At 36.2% G+C, this 14,134-nt stretch overlaps 3 protein-coding genes across 5 annotated transcripts in view; 1 reads left to right on the forward strand and 2 right to left on the reverse strand.

Annotated features, from left to right (window-relative positions):
• The window catches only part of LOC108772306 (uncharacterized), a 9,862-nt gene extending 2,144 nt beyond the window's left edge, over nucleotides 1–7,718 (forward strand). The window contains exons 2-7 of one of the 3 annotated variants that reach the window (XM_018537821.1): nucleotides 722–4,341; nucleotides 4,508–5,589; nucleotides 5,687–5,965; nucleotides 6,099–6,803; nucleotides 6,914–7,057; nucleotides 7,304–7,718. In XM_018537821.1, the coding sequence (XP_018393323.1) occupies nucleotides 722–4,341; nucleotides 4,508–5,589; nucleotides 5,687–5,965; nucleotides 6,099–6,803; nucleotides 6,914–7,013 (5,786 nt within the window). In that variant the 3' untranslated portion in view covers nucleotides 7,014–7,057; nucleotides 7,304–7,718. The remainder of the gene's footprint in view (nucleotides 1–721; nucleotides 4,342–4,507; nucleotides 5,590–5,686; nucleotides 5,966–6,098; nucleotides 6,804–6,913; nucleotides 7,058–7,303) is intronic. The other 2 variants (XM_018537822.1, XM_018537823.1) reach the window with 2 other exon arrangements.
• A 226-nt stretch (nucleotides 7,719–7,944) lies between these two features.
• Nucleotides 7,945–8,623, reverse strand: LOC108772305 (cytochrome c oxidase subunit 6b-1). The gene is made up of 2 exons (XM_018537820.1): nucleotides 8,272–8,623; nucleotides 7,945–8,206 (listed from the first exon to the last, which is right to left on the reverse strand). The coding sequence occupies exons 1-2, from the start codon at nucleotides 8,451–8,453 to the stop codon at nucleotides 7,972–7,974; spliced, it is 417 nt and encodes a 138-aa protein (XP_018393322.1). The 5' UTR covers nucleotides 8,454–8,623; the 3' UTR covers nucleotides 7,945–7,971.
• Nucleotides 8,624–10,115: 1,492 nt separating this feature from the next.
• Nucleotides 10,116–12,936, reverse strand: sstn (stepping stone). The gene is made up of 4 exons (XM_018537819.1): nucleotides 12,835–12,936; nucleotides 12,458–12,738; nucleotides 12,070–12,373; nucleotides 10,116–11,936 (listed from the first exon to the last, which is right to left on the reverse strand). Exons 1-4 carry the CDS (start codon nucleotides 12,836–12,838, stop codon nucleotides 10,174–10,176), a joined length of 2,352 nt encoding a protein of 783 aa, XP_018393321.1. The 5' UTR covers nucleotides 12,839–12,936; the 3' UTR covers nucleotides 10,116–10,173.
• Nucleotides 12,937–14,134: the final 1,198 nt, after the last annotated feature.

Consider the following 14,134-nt stretch of genomic DNA (forward strand, 5'->3'; position numbering starts at 1 on the left):
CATTTCGCTGCTCACCGTTGTTCTTCTCCCGCCGCGATCGTCAGCTCCGCTCCGCCTTGCTACGTCCCTATCTTCCTTCTATACTCGGTCGCTAATTTGCTAACTTTAACATCGTATAACAACGAACTAAAAGCTCGTATCAAAAAATGACTCAGGACTTTTTTACTTGGATTCTCGTCCTGTATCTCATGGTATACTCCAAGTGCGATAATTTAGTTACACCCTGTATATATGTACATTTCGAAGATATAAATATAATATAAAGAAGTGATAATTATTGTGGTTTTGTCACAATTATACTTTCCTAACAAAAATGTATTTTGATATGGTCTTTTTTGATTACACTCTCTTTCTTTCTCTTTCTCCCTCTCTGTCGCTACAATATTCTATACATACTTTTGCTTTTAATTTCTCATATAGCACAAACTTCCAAAAAATATCCTAAAGAAACGTCCAGAAAACAGTTCTGTGTCTTCTGAATCTTAAAGATGTTCTCAGGATATCTCTTGGATAAAGTGTGGGTTTCATTGATTATAATATAACTAGATACAGAAATTTTATAGAGATTCCTATTTTAAGTTATTTTTGAAAAAAAAATCTTACTATTCTGTATATATATAACGAAAAATATATCTTTTAATGAATAAATATAATTAAAATTACTATCTATTTGAGCTAGTATATTGTTTTAATCAAGTAGCAGTTAATCTTATTTTATAAGATCCAGTCAAAGGAAAGGAAAACCGCCACCATGTCAGAGAAACAGGATTTGCCGCAACAAAGCATATGGCATCAACGTTACAAGAGAAAAATGACGACTTAGTACCAATCTCTAGCGACAGTGACATGGAAATCGTTGGTCTTACAGATACATCCAATCGATCAAAGGCCAAAATAAAAAAGAAAAAAAGAAAGAAAAGGGAATCCTTCACTATCGATGAATTGATTTCTCCAACCTCCGTCGAACTGTCTGTAACAGATGGCACGATGAAAATATATAGGGAAGTAAGTCCAACTCGCAGATCAAGTGGCAGATCAAAGATGATCTCGAGATCGCCGATTCAAAGATACAGGTCGCCAGTGATAGCACGATCGTCATTTCGATCTTCTCGATCTCCGCTGAATCATTCCAGATCTCTGATACTAAAGAAATCCCCGCGAAAGGTCAGATCGCCGAAACGTAGTGTCCGTCGTCATTCACCCGTGAAAGCAGTGAAGAGACTACCGTCGAAACTGAGCTTGCCGCCGTCTACTCGTTCGTATGTCGACAGACACGGTGAGGTGACACGACTATTGAAAAAGGTGAAGCATCTGGATTCCATAGGAACTCATGCGTCGGAACCGAGCATCACACGGAGTAAGGAATCTTCGTCACTGAAGGAGAAATTATCGAATATATTAAACAGAGCCAGTAGCGACGACCACGTGTATCTCAAGGGAAAAGTTGAATCCGAGACAGTCAACGATGCCGACGATGAGGACGATCTGGCGTTGCTGCGACAAAAGGCGTTAGAGACAAAGCAGAAAAAATCTAGTAGATCTTCGGAGCATTCAATAGATCTAGAATCAGAAAAGAAATTGGCTGTAATTAATGATGACCAGGACGAGGAGGCTTTACAACTCCGTATGATCGCTCTGCGTTCAGCAGTCATGAAAAAGCATCAGAATCGGGTTCAACGCGGTATTAAGACCAAGAGACCCACCCGCAGTGAGAGTCCGTTCAGTTCGAGTTTTCTCGATGACATACCCGTGCCTAGCGATGATTTATTAAAATATGCGTCACCGCCATGCACACCGTCACCTGAAAGTAATCACATTGAAGACATGGACTTGGATACTGACATTGAAAGAGAGAAAGAGAAACTGCCATATTCGCCAACCGATAAGATTACCGAGAACGTACCTATCGACACAGCATTGCTTGATATCGAACCATCTGATGTATCGTTTATTAACGTAAACGAGAACATCAGTAGCCCGGTCTTTGACGACGCACAGGATGAACTTACATCGAATAGCGTCATATCCTATTATAATGACACTTACTTGCCTTACCAGGCACTTCCAAGTAAGCCGCAATTCTATGCACATTCGCCATCGCAGTACAATAACGAGGCCTTTCATTCGGATTTAAGTGATGTAACCGGAAAAGGTCTCGAGAATCCTCACGGCAACGACAGAAATTTACGTTGTGTTACAGAAAATGTCGTTTGTGATCTAATAGATGGAATTTGTTGTCAAGAAGGTACTTATTCCTTAACGAATATGCCAGATACGCATGATCTTCCAATGTCCAAGGATCTTCTCACCCCTCCTGTCTCTTCCTATGGCACTTTTGCTTCTCCGCTTCAGATGCAGCAAATCGTGGAGCAACCTGTCAAGGATAGTATTGTATTTGTGAATGTGGATACCACATTTAAAAATAATAATAATAATAATCCCGAAATGAAGACAATTCCTCCATTTAACTTCGTTGTAAATGCTCTGACAACGGCGTACACCGCTAAATACGCCGAATCGATGTCGCCGAATGAATCGATGATAACGATCGATGATCTTCCAGAGGAATCTGTGGATCCATTGAATTCTCCTATTGGCAATGACAGAAATTTACCGGCCATGGAATACATTCCAAAGGAAACAGCACCATGTCAAGCTGCTGTAGAAAAAACATTAAAGGAACCTTTATATATGCAAGGTATTCCAGATGTTACTAAAGATATGAATAAGATACCTACGTTGATCAATAGAAAGCTGGTACCCGCGCCAATACTGAAATCGAATAAGGGACTGCGACAATGTTTAAAGAAACATGAAACGTTGCAGCCAGAGCCAAAGCCGACTTTTAAGAATGCTGAGATGCAACCAGTAACCATTGACGCCGCAGACGCGAATAGCAGCATCTTCAAACCGATAACATTGCAAGTAGTGAAAAAATCTACGCCTATTTTGTTGCTTCCTACGTTCGACAATTCGGTAAATGAATCTTTAGATACATCAGAGGATCAAACAGATTCATCCAAGAAAGATAATGAGGAAGTTGAGCTGGGACAATCTGACATTGCTGTTACATCGTCAGGGAATGAAGCTACTCCAGTTCGCAAGAGGCAGAAACGCGGAAGAAGAAAACGCGGGAAAAGGAAACGCAAAAGAGAAAATACACAATTGCTTGAAAATGAAAAAAGCCCATGTTTGGATGCTGATATAAACAGAGATGCAATTGTGAATGTATCTACTTTAGACCACATTGCGATTGAATCTGATCAGAACAAGAGCAATGATAATGCTAACACGCAGAAAATTTTGATAGAAAGTGGAGAATCGTCAAAATTGCAAAGTATCACTGATATACAAGAATCTATAAATTTCGATGATGTTATGATTGAAAAGAGAGATGTGGACAAGGACAATCATACAACATCCTCAACATTCGCCGAATATTCGCAAGAACACATAGAATCTCATTGTTTATCAACAAATCCCGCGCCGAACAATTCCAATTCTGGCACAGTTAGCAAAGTTACCGATACGGCAAAAAGTATTAGTAGGAGACAAAGCGTTGATGAGGATGAGAACGAATTACGAGCCATTTTACTGGCTTCTTTAAAACGAACGAAATCAACAGATATGAACAATCCTCCAATTGTTCCAGCTATTTCGGTTACAAACTCTGCTGTAACGAATGTCCAAACATCTGCACTAAATCATACATTGACAGGTACCATACCATCTACGGTTAGCATAATAAGCAACAATGCTTCGTTATTGACGTCGAAGCCATTGCCATTGAAATCTTTATCAGAAACTACAAAGAAGAAAATTAATGATGTATCTATCTCTGTGCAAAATGGTAGCAGGAAAAGAAGCAGCAGTCTAGACACATTAAAGAGTCCTCCGAAAAAAATCACGAGAAAAGCACTCACGAGTACGAAGGTGGTGAATAACGCTAAGAAATATCAGAATATGATTGTGCAAAGAAGACTGAATTTACGAAAGATTGATAACAATGTGAAGCCTAGCGAAAACGTATGGTCCAATGCTAACGTGTCAAAAATATCGTTACATGCACCTGACACTCAGCGATTTGTGATAAGTTTGGGTTCTGATACAGATAGCGAGTCCGAAGGTGAGAAAAATGAGTCTGTTCTTATCGCAGAGAAGCACCAAACGCATCAGGAAATACCCGCCGATTTCGAAAAGAACTTGAGTAAATTTCTGCGTGAGGTGAGAAACGAACAAGAACAGACTGCCGCAGCGAAGTCATCCAGTTCATCCACGCAAGCGACAAAACGAGATATACCACAAACGGCTAACGGTTCATCTAATATGCACACGCCACTGGTAAGACAATTGCATGTTTCCTTTAATTATCCTTTTATGCAAGTAATTTATAGAAAGAGATTAATATTATTTGGATTTGCAAAATTCGGGGATTTATTACTGAAGAAAAAACTAATTGATCGTAGAAATCTTAATTTGTTTTACAGATTTTCTTACTTTATTCCAGGCCGTGAGGCACCTTCCTGCATCACAGCAAGAGGAGTATCGTCGTTTAAAGCAGGAAATCTTGGAGCGCGAAAAGTTGAAACTGCAAAGAAAGGTAGCAAGTAACAATAATAGTAGTAGTAGTAATAACAATAAATTATCAAACACTAACATAACAAGCTCACCAATAAAATTGTCACCGTGCGAAAAGAAAGCACATGTTAAACAAAATCAGGATAATTTAAAAACGCCAGAGAAGAATTTTCAAGAATCATCAACAGAAGTTGGAAGGAAAAACGATGACGTGACAAAAGATACATTAGAATTAAACGAATGTCGCAAGTCTGCTGACAAAAAACTTTCAGTGAATATTGCTAAACATACCAATTCCACACATTTGCAAACTAAAAATTGTAAGAAAGCAATACCGAATGATCTCAGCATTCGAATTACCAACGTTCCCGCTTCAAGTCACACCAGCGGTAGAATGGTCGAGAATTTACGTGAGAAACAATCTGTGAAAGATACACAGCAACATAGATCTGCTTTGAGAGCGTTAAGCATAGACGAGATAAATCGTAAATACATGCAAATACTGTTGAAACCGAACGCAATCGAGCGAGTCGTCACTATAAACGACAAATTAATCTTACAACACGATATGACAAAAAGCGTCGATCAAAGTAAAAATCTGATCGAATCTGATGTCAATACAGAAAATCTAGCCGAGAAAACTCTAAATGATGCAGATAGTAATACTAGTACTTTTTCTACTACATCTACCGTAAAACTTTCAAATTCATCTACGATTTCGAATGAAAACGAAGAGACTTTGGAAAGCACAATGTTACTTTCCCAATATGAAGCAGAATGTCAGCGAGAAATTAATTGTGATACTTCAACATCTGTACTTGTAGACAATAATAGTAGCATCAATGGTTCTCATAAATCTAACTCAGTTGTTGACGATACTGGTACTGCAAATGATATTTGGGACACGCTTAAAAAGGATGTTAAAGCGGAAGTGAATTCCTTGACGAATCTTCCAGAAGTGGAGCAAGAACGATATTTGAGAGAAACTGAGCATAAATTAGTTGCAAAACGGTAATTATACATAATAATTTTGTGGAAAACCAAATTATAGTATTGAGTAATACACAATAGAGCTTTCATATTAAAGTATGTTATATATGTGATGTAGGTATATGGTCTTAGATCATTTAGCAGAAATGTCAGGGAATCTTCGTCAATGGGACATGGAGAAGGAAGTGCAAACTACCTTGACCAATGAAGTGAGAAAACTTAAAGAACAATTAAAGATAGCTGAGGAAAGATTACAACAGCAGCGCGATCGTGTTAGCAGTATGGGTCCAAAAGTTTCAACAGCACGTCAAAAGATCAATGCTGGACGACGTGAATGCTTCAAACTGTCTAGAATTTGTTCGCTCCTAGGTAACCGACTCATGGGGAAAAATTACAAGTACGCAAATATGAAAGCCTGCATATGTGGCGTAAATATTTAATAACTAATTATTTAGTTTTTATATGTAAATAAAGAAATAAATTCTTACGTTCTATTTTTAATGTTTTGATTATAAAGATTGTTCTTTTAGGTTGCCAGAGGCGGTAGCTCAACTTTTAAGTGATAAGCTCAAAGAGGTTGCTAATCATACGCGTCAATTTACCAAGAAAAAGCGACTCCAATCTAATGATATTTCTGAAAATTCCAATTGTAGTACTTTGCAAGAAACTTCAGAATCATTTAAGGATAAATATATTGAGAAGAATTTGTCGCAAGAACAGCTAATGAATAACGAAGCTATCATTGAAGCGGAATCGGGGAGAGATACTTTTCGCTTGACGCATTCTAATCAAAATAAGAGTTTATCGATAGAAACCTCATTGGATTTCTTGCAAGTGATTCCATGCCAGTCGACACCAGAAAATAGAGAGGAAACTTCAGCAAGTACATTGGATTATCATAACAAAGAACAAGTTACGTTTCTTAACCAAGATAATGTGTTATCCTCTGAACCAAAGTTATACCAAAGTAGTCCTACAAAACAAAATAATGAGCACACAGAAGAAAATAGAACAGACAAGTATGATCTCCCCGCGCCTTTAGAACTAAAATCATTAGCGACTGTTTCGTCAAGTCTAGACCACAATGAAGAGATTAACGAAAAAGCCTTGCCACAATTGCCATCGTCATCGCCGACAATAACGACGACGATAAATACAACGGTATATACAACAACGATGACGACGAAGCCGATTGCACCTTATATATCGATATTAACACATTTGAAGAAACCAAGGTGAGTGTTCCTTTTTTTGAAAGATAATTACGGTATGCGATCATCCATTGTCTGTGGACTATGCTCAAAATCTTGAGGATTTTTGTGGTTTCTGTTACTCTTTTCGCCAGGAACATCAATCCCCATGGAATTCTGTGTCCGTATGAAATGATGGGTATTTGCAGGGACGAGGATTGCCAGTACATTCACCAGTCGAGGAATCAAACCTGAAATAATACATTACATACTACCGAACATACTCAACATGACGTAAGGTGGTTCTAATTTCTCGTCAAATGTGTCATTGTGGATCACACACTTTATAATATATTGATAGCGTTTTAATACGTAAATATCATAAGCTTGCGCTTTTAGTTTCTTGATTATATCTTGACTTCTAAATTCTAATCGTTTACAATATATATATTACATACAAGATAGAGTCGCGTACATATAAGAAAGAACAGAAAATAGTTTTAATCATCTTCTTCAAGCAAATGTCTTTGATTTCATATTTACAGGTATCATCGATTATCTTCTAGGAAGTAGATATATCGATATAGGCAGGTTACGATGTTACGCAGAGCCAACACCCGAAGATCGGTAAGTTGTCTTCATCCAAGACAGGCTCTAGTGCACAATACTGAAATTGTTTTATTTCGCAAAAATCTTACATTTTTATGTAAGATCTCTTTTAAAAAAGTCGTGCTACTACGGGATCTTGAAAAGTATCCGTATTTTACTGAAAGTTCAAAGAAAATTTTTATTAGTGTATCTACTTTACAATTATAAGAAAAAAAGTGTATAAACTGCAAGATCAAGTGTGATAAAGATAAGAAGAAGAATCTATCGACCATATTTAAAAAAAAAAAAGAAGAGTTAAGATTGAAAAGAAGAGAAGTTCAGCAATTACGGATCATCGGACAATTAGTAATTTTTCCTTCGTACTTCAATAAGTTACCTGATATTAATAAATCTTGTACCTGTATAATAAAAGTTATTTTTTTCTTATCTGGAGTGTAAATTAATTATATATATTCCTTATCTCATACACTGTATTATATAGCCTTTATTTAAATTTCTGTATTTCTTTTTTTTAATTAGCAAAATGATAATAGTTGATATAATCTTATTTTAAATATAAAACTTTTTAATTTGTTTTACAAGATTGGTTTCTTTCTCTTTTTTTTTATTCGCCGTATTTATTGCCGGGGAAATCGCCTTGAGTTCTGTATTTATGCCAAGGTAATCTGCCTGTAAGTCTAAGTTCATCCCACTGCTCTACCCAGGCCCTCGGACATATGGACGTGAAAACCTCTTTAAACCACGTACATGCTTCAGAACCTTTACCTAAAATATGCTCACAGCGATAGAAGTCAGTATACATTACGAAACATCTCCGCGTCTGATTTTGTTGCTGAAATCTGCAAAACACGATTGATAGAAAAAATATTCCTGGATTAATTATAAATACCGTAAGTATATATACCTCGGATCATTGCCAGGAGACCGTTCAAACTCCACCCCGTGAGGAGTACGTAATATCTCTTCCTCGTGAATCTCATTCTTTTTGAGACAAGGATCATCTTCATCTACTTCGATAGTTATCTTTTTCTTTGACCCTTTTTCCCTTGTTTCATACTTTCGTGCTGAGGATGAATTTTCTTCCATTGTCTTTAAACGACACAGTCACGTATGTCACGATATTAATATAATTCTGTTATATATTTTAAATTCTTTTTCAAAAGATGTTTAGTGCTCCTGTCATTAAAAATTTTTTTTGCTGTTTTTCGCTTGTTTAAATTTTCGCTATGTATACAGGTGAATAATTAAATTAGCGTTTTTATTGACACAAATTGTATAAAGCAGTACAAAAAGTTTTTTTTAAATAGCACACAATGCGCAACACATAATTATTCACAGCTAACATAAGGCCTTTATTTTCTATGTCTATGATGCTGAAGTGTTTCCAACATTTTTGGATCAAATAAATTTATCTGAATTATTTCAGATAATGCGTATACTATACAGTAGCAGCGTATATTATTTTTATAGGAAGAGAATTCTAATACAAATTGTATGTGTGACATACATATAAGAAGAAGCGCTTTAGTTACATAAATCGCATGAATCAAGTATAGATCAAGCTTCCCGGCGAACATATTGTGGTAAACAAACAAGATCTCTAATGAGATTTATTTTATCTTTCAATATTATACGCCGAGCAGTATATAAATATAATATATACGCGCATATTTAAAAATGATTTCTATATAAAAATATCATCCACGTACATACAGATATTATTAACTATGATCTGGAGACACGGATAGTGTCTCGACGCTAAGCCAAGCGCGCGACATTAAGAACACACGTTGTTATTATTTCTTGTATAGAAATGTTAGATATTATTATTTCAAACCGTCCATGGTAAAATATATAAAATACATTTTTAAAAATATCATGTTGAGTCATAAGAAATACTCTTGATAGAATTTATAAAACTAAAATTAGAATGTAAGAATATTAAAACTGCAAATTTTCAATATTATTTAATGATATAATCGAAAAAAATGTATTTAACAACCAACATTAATATTTTATCAATCTAATGATATCTCTAAAAAACTACAGCTATTTATTTGTTTGTAGAAAAAATATGTACATACATATATGCATCGCTGAACACAATTATAGATACAATTATATCAGAAGTCACAACAAGTGGAGAATAATTTTCAAAATTATTGAATTATGTTAAAATGTAATTTAAAAATACAATTATATTATCCACTTGATACTTCCATTAATGAAAGGCACTATTCAGGTCCTAATATTAATTAATCAAGTCGAGATCAAAATTTAATCCTTGCATCCCTTCAATTCCTTATTTTTCCTTTCTCTACTTTTTTGGAACATACCTCATACATATGCAAATACAAATAGTAAAATTTCTTAAAATAAAAATGCTTATATGTTACAGTTTGATAGATACGTAAAGAATGATATCGATAAAATGAGATTGATTCTCTAAAGAGAAATGAAAATTATACGAACAAAACTGTATAATTATATCTTCGAAATATGTATATTTATATAAATATATATACAGATCTCGTTACTAATGTATTAATGGATTAATGTTTAACGATACATTTTCTGATTAATTTGAAACCAAATAATGTTTCATTTTATCAAGTAAAAATCATGGAGTAGAAGCATTAATACATGACACTGTTCGTATGCTGCAATTAGTGAATTGTTTGATTAAAGAACGAAAAAAATATTTATCGATAGGACCAGCCTATCATCTCTGAATGAATAATCCTGTAAACACTTATGTGATAATGTGACATGCATGAATAAATTTTATATACGCGAGCGCAAACAATTATCTCAACGATGAGAGATAAGGTTGACATGTCATGCGTTGTACCGGCTGATAGAGTCTTCTTTGTACCGGACTAGCGGTAACATTATCATTTGGTCCAAAATTATAAGAATTAGGATCTCTAGATAAATCAGCGGTGCCTGTTTCTGCGGGATGGTTCTCCTGGAGCGGGGAATCTCCGTTGCCGACCTCAGATTGCGCGGCAGCTTCGTTTCTCTTGCGGAATTTTGTTGAATACTTGTAAAAGTCCGACATTTCAAAAGGCTTTGTCACTTCCCTATATGGTTGATATTTTCCTGGCTGTACAACCGTACAGTTTTGCGGTGAGCCTAATGGTCGTATCACATTATCGCAGACGTCAATGGATGGCTTTGATTCGGCTGGTATCTCCAATACCTTCGACCTGGTCGTGGACTGATTGTAATGAGGATGAGACTGTTGCACTGCGTGCTGCTGCTCCCTGGGCTTATCTTTCTTGTGACGGTTTGCAGGATTCACCGGCAGCGGCGGTCCGCTTGTTGTCTGATTATTTCTTGCCTTCTCGTTAATAGTAACAGTTTTGATACGAGCAAGTGGTGGACTCGATTGATAATGCACATTTTTTCGTGCGGTAATCAGGTTATGATCTAAACCTACACTTACTCCTGCATCTAATGATGTTTCGTACCATTCTTTTTGACGACTCTTACGATTGTTATTGGTGTATTCCGTCGTAGACGCATCCTTATCATCGTGCGAATCATGCAAATGACTTGAGTTCCAGGTCTCTACGCTTCCCAATGATTGTGTACGCAGCAGCATCTTATTTGTTGGTGTTTGTTGCTCGGACAACGGCAGTAAATGAACGGAGGGATGCTGATGAGATGACGCGGTAACATTGCTGCTCGATGAGCTTTTAGTACATGTAATAGCAATCGTGCGATAACGCGATTGCGTGTCTAGATTCGCCTCACTGACACTGTTGTGTTGAGCATTTCGACGTCTGCGATCTAAACTACCGAATCTGTCGGGCTCGTCTATGCTCACCCAGTGAATATCGTCATTATGGCGCATCCAATAACCAGGTGGTAATGGAGCCTCAATTGATATACTGCCACCACTGTGCCGCGAGGTGTTCTTAACGCAAGATGATGAATCACGATCTCGTCTCTGTAAAATCTGCTGAGACTGTGCACTGTCCCTATAGTAGGCCTGGTAATCGATGGGCAAGTAATGAGATGAACGAAAATCTCTATCATAGGTTCCCTGTCCACTTCGCCGTAAGATATCCGCATTATCGAGATGCTTGTATTCAAAGGAATTTGAATATTGTAGTCTGTGGGTCTGCTGTTGGATATGATTCTGCAATTGTTGTTGCTTTTGCATATGCTGGAATTTAAGGTAGCGCATTTGACGCTCGTTTTCGGTATATGTGTTCGGCACATAAGGTCGATACATTCTCTCGGTATCCTGATAATGTCCACAAGATCCGCCACTTCCGTGAGAATACGTACGCGCGCGATATTGATTGGGTAAAATGTAGACGTTGTGATTATCATTGTGATCGTGTTCCACAATTTTAATATTCGGTTGTTCGACTGGGCTTATGCCGGGATACGTGCCACTATGGTGATGATTACAAACACTCGGTATAGTTAATTGCTCCTTATATCCATGTCCACTGTAAGTATTTGATTCGTTTTCAGGTGCTAAGGGACTCAAACTTATACCAGGTTCATGAAGAATACTTCTTCCAATAGACTTTGGACTTGTTATCTCATTTCCTATTGTATACAAATTATATGTTATAGATTAAAAAGTTATTTTTTATAATTATTAAGAAAGTAATTATAATGTTTCTCTAACACGCGTGTGCGCACACACACACACACACACATACACACATACACACAATACCTGTACTATCTAAAGGTGGTCGTGGTTTCTTTGTCCTGTGCTTTACGTTAACATGTGAATGTGGTTGCATATTGTAACTTCCTGTGTTTACTGGAAATTGAGTTGGACGCTGTGTTTTACCACGGGTTTGCCTAATAAAGTTCAGCTGTGTCTCTAACTCTTGCAGTCTTTGCTGACTTTGCTGATAAGCAAGCCTATGTTTACGTCGTGTGGCCTTACTTTCTGTAGGATCATTGATAACACCCAATGCAGCTTCCACAATTCCAAGTTGTATTTGCTTCTCCAACTCCAACTCAGACTCCTCCTGCATATGTGTGTGCCATAAATAGACAATAATTCAATCTAATATTTTTATAGTGATTTTTATACCATTACATTTAAATCTTACAATATCAGATGTCTTCAGCTTAGGGATCAATTTTTGTGGATGTATAAAGGAAGTGCTCGCTTTTTTACGAAAAATTGGTGGACTTTCGCCAGGTTCCAGAGGTATTTCCAGTGGTAAAATTCCAGTTAACTCTGCCTCTTCTATACACAGGTTTTTCAGCTCATTATTTTTTTGGACAAGCTTTCCTTGTAAGACTTCTCTGTGCTGACGTAGCCATTGCAGTCTCGCAGATAGTGGATTATCTGCCAAGGCTCCTGGCACATTTTCGTTTCCTGCCATCACTAGACAAATGTAAGAGAATAATTTCAGTATGTTGTAATTAATATTGTATTAAAAGCATTAAATGTTGCATTTATATATTAGTTAATTGTACTTACCCATATTATTGGATAAGGTACCAGCAAATGGGTCAGCTATAATCTTTATAATTATCTTAATCAATGCATCTTGATGACAGTATATCTTAAAGTACGATGTTATCTGAGTATTGTTTATTGTTTCATGATATTAGGATATATTAAAAGGGAATCCTTAGTTTTTGTACGACTCAAGTATTTTTTTCTTTGTACATAAACTACATACAAAATAAGTAGTGAGTAAAGTAAAATACCAAAAAAAAAATCTGCTGCTCAAAGATTTTCTGTAACAAAGAAAAGTTATTTTCTTTAACAAACAATAGTTTTCAAAGTATCTTTAGTTTATTTAGTTACCTGACATAAAACACCTAGATCTATATATGTTTTATTATTTTTATACAACTGTCCTAATTTTTCTCTTAACAAATTTATAAATCATTCTAAGTATCTTTAAAATCACATCTTCAGTTTCTAAGCAAGGTCCACTAAGGCTGGAATTGAACTATGCATTGAAAATTGAAATTTGACCAATAAGGATAAAGGAATTTTAGCTCCTATTATTTTGATTAGCCAAAATTCATCTTTCAATCTCAATCTACAATGCGTAGTCTGATTCTGGCCCAACGCTTATTCTATTTGTTTCTGATAACGTTTAGGTTAAACATTATAAAAATGTGTAGGATTACTTTATCAATTTCAGCCATTTGCGATTAGTTGCAAGATCAGACGACATTTAAACCGTATAACAGTGGATTAAGATAATTCATCAAGATAATTCTGTTTCATACGTAAATTCAGATCGTGTGTCATAATTAATGCTACAATATTCAAAGTGAGTTGAATCGACGCTAAGAATAATCATGATTCTACCATCGGTTCCTTGCAGAAGAAATTCGTTTGTGCATATTAAAAAGAAGTAAATAACATAATGCTTTAATATCTGGTTCACAAACAGCAGCGCGTGTGAAATAAAAGTTCAATCGAAAAAGAACGTCGATTCTGGTAGACTCTGGAGTTATGCACTTTTTGTTAAGAACGCATTAGGTCTGTTCGCGTTGCTTGCACTTTTTGCACTTACCATCTTCGCTTTCTTTCTTTTTAAAAGCCGAATATACATCTATCTCACTTTAAGTGCAAAATTATTTGGGGATTTCATGTAACGCGAACAGACCTATTAGCACAGTATATACGGAGGGTGTTTACGACAAATGGTCGGATTTCCAATCCGATCGAACAGTGGTACTCAGTTGGTGCATTTCAAAAAACTCCCTAGCTCAATCGGATTTTGGTGCCTGTCTCAGGAGATAATCGGATTGAGTTG

Source organism: Cyphomyrmex costatus, unplaced genomic scaffold (assembly GCF_001594065.2).
Source record: "Cyphomyrmex costatus isolate MS0001 unplaced genomic scaffold, Ccosl1.0 scaffold1825, whole genome shotgun sequence".
In the NCBI taxonomy this organism is placed as follows: Eukaryota; Metazoa; Arthropoda; class Insecta; order Hymenoptera; family Formicidae; genus Cyphomyrmex; species Cyphomyrmex costatus.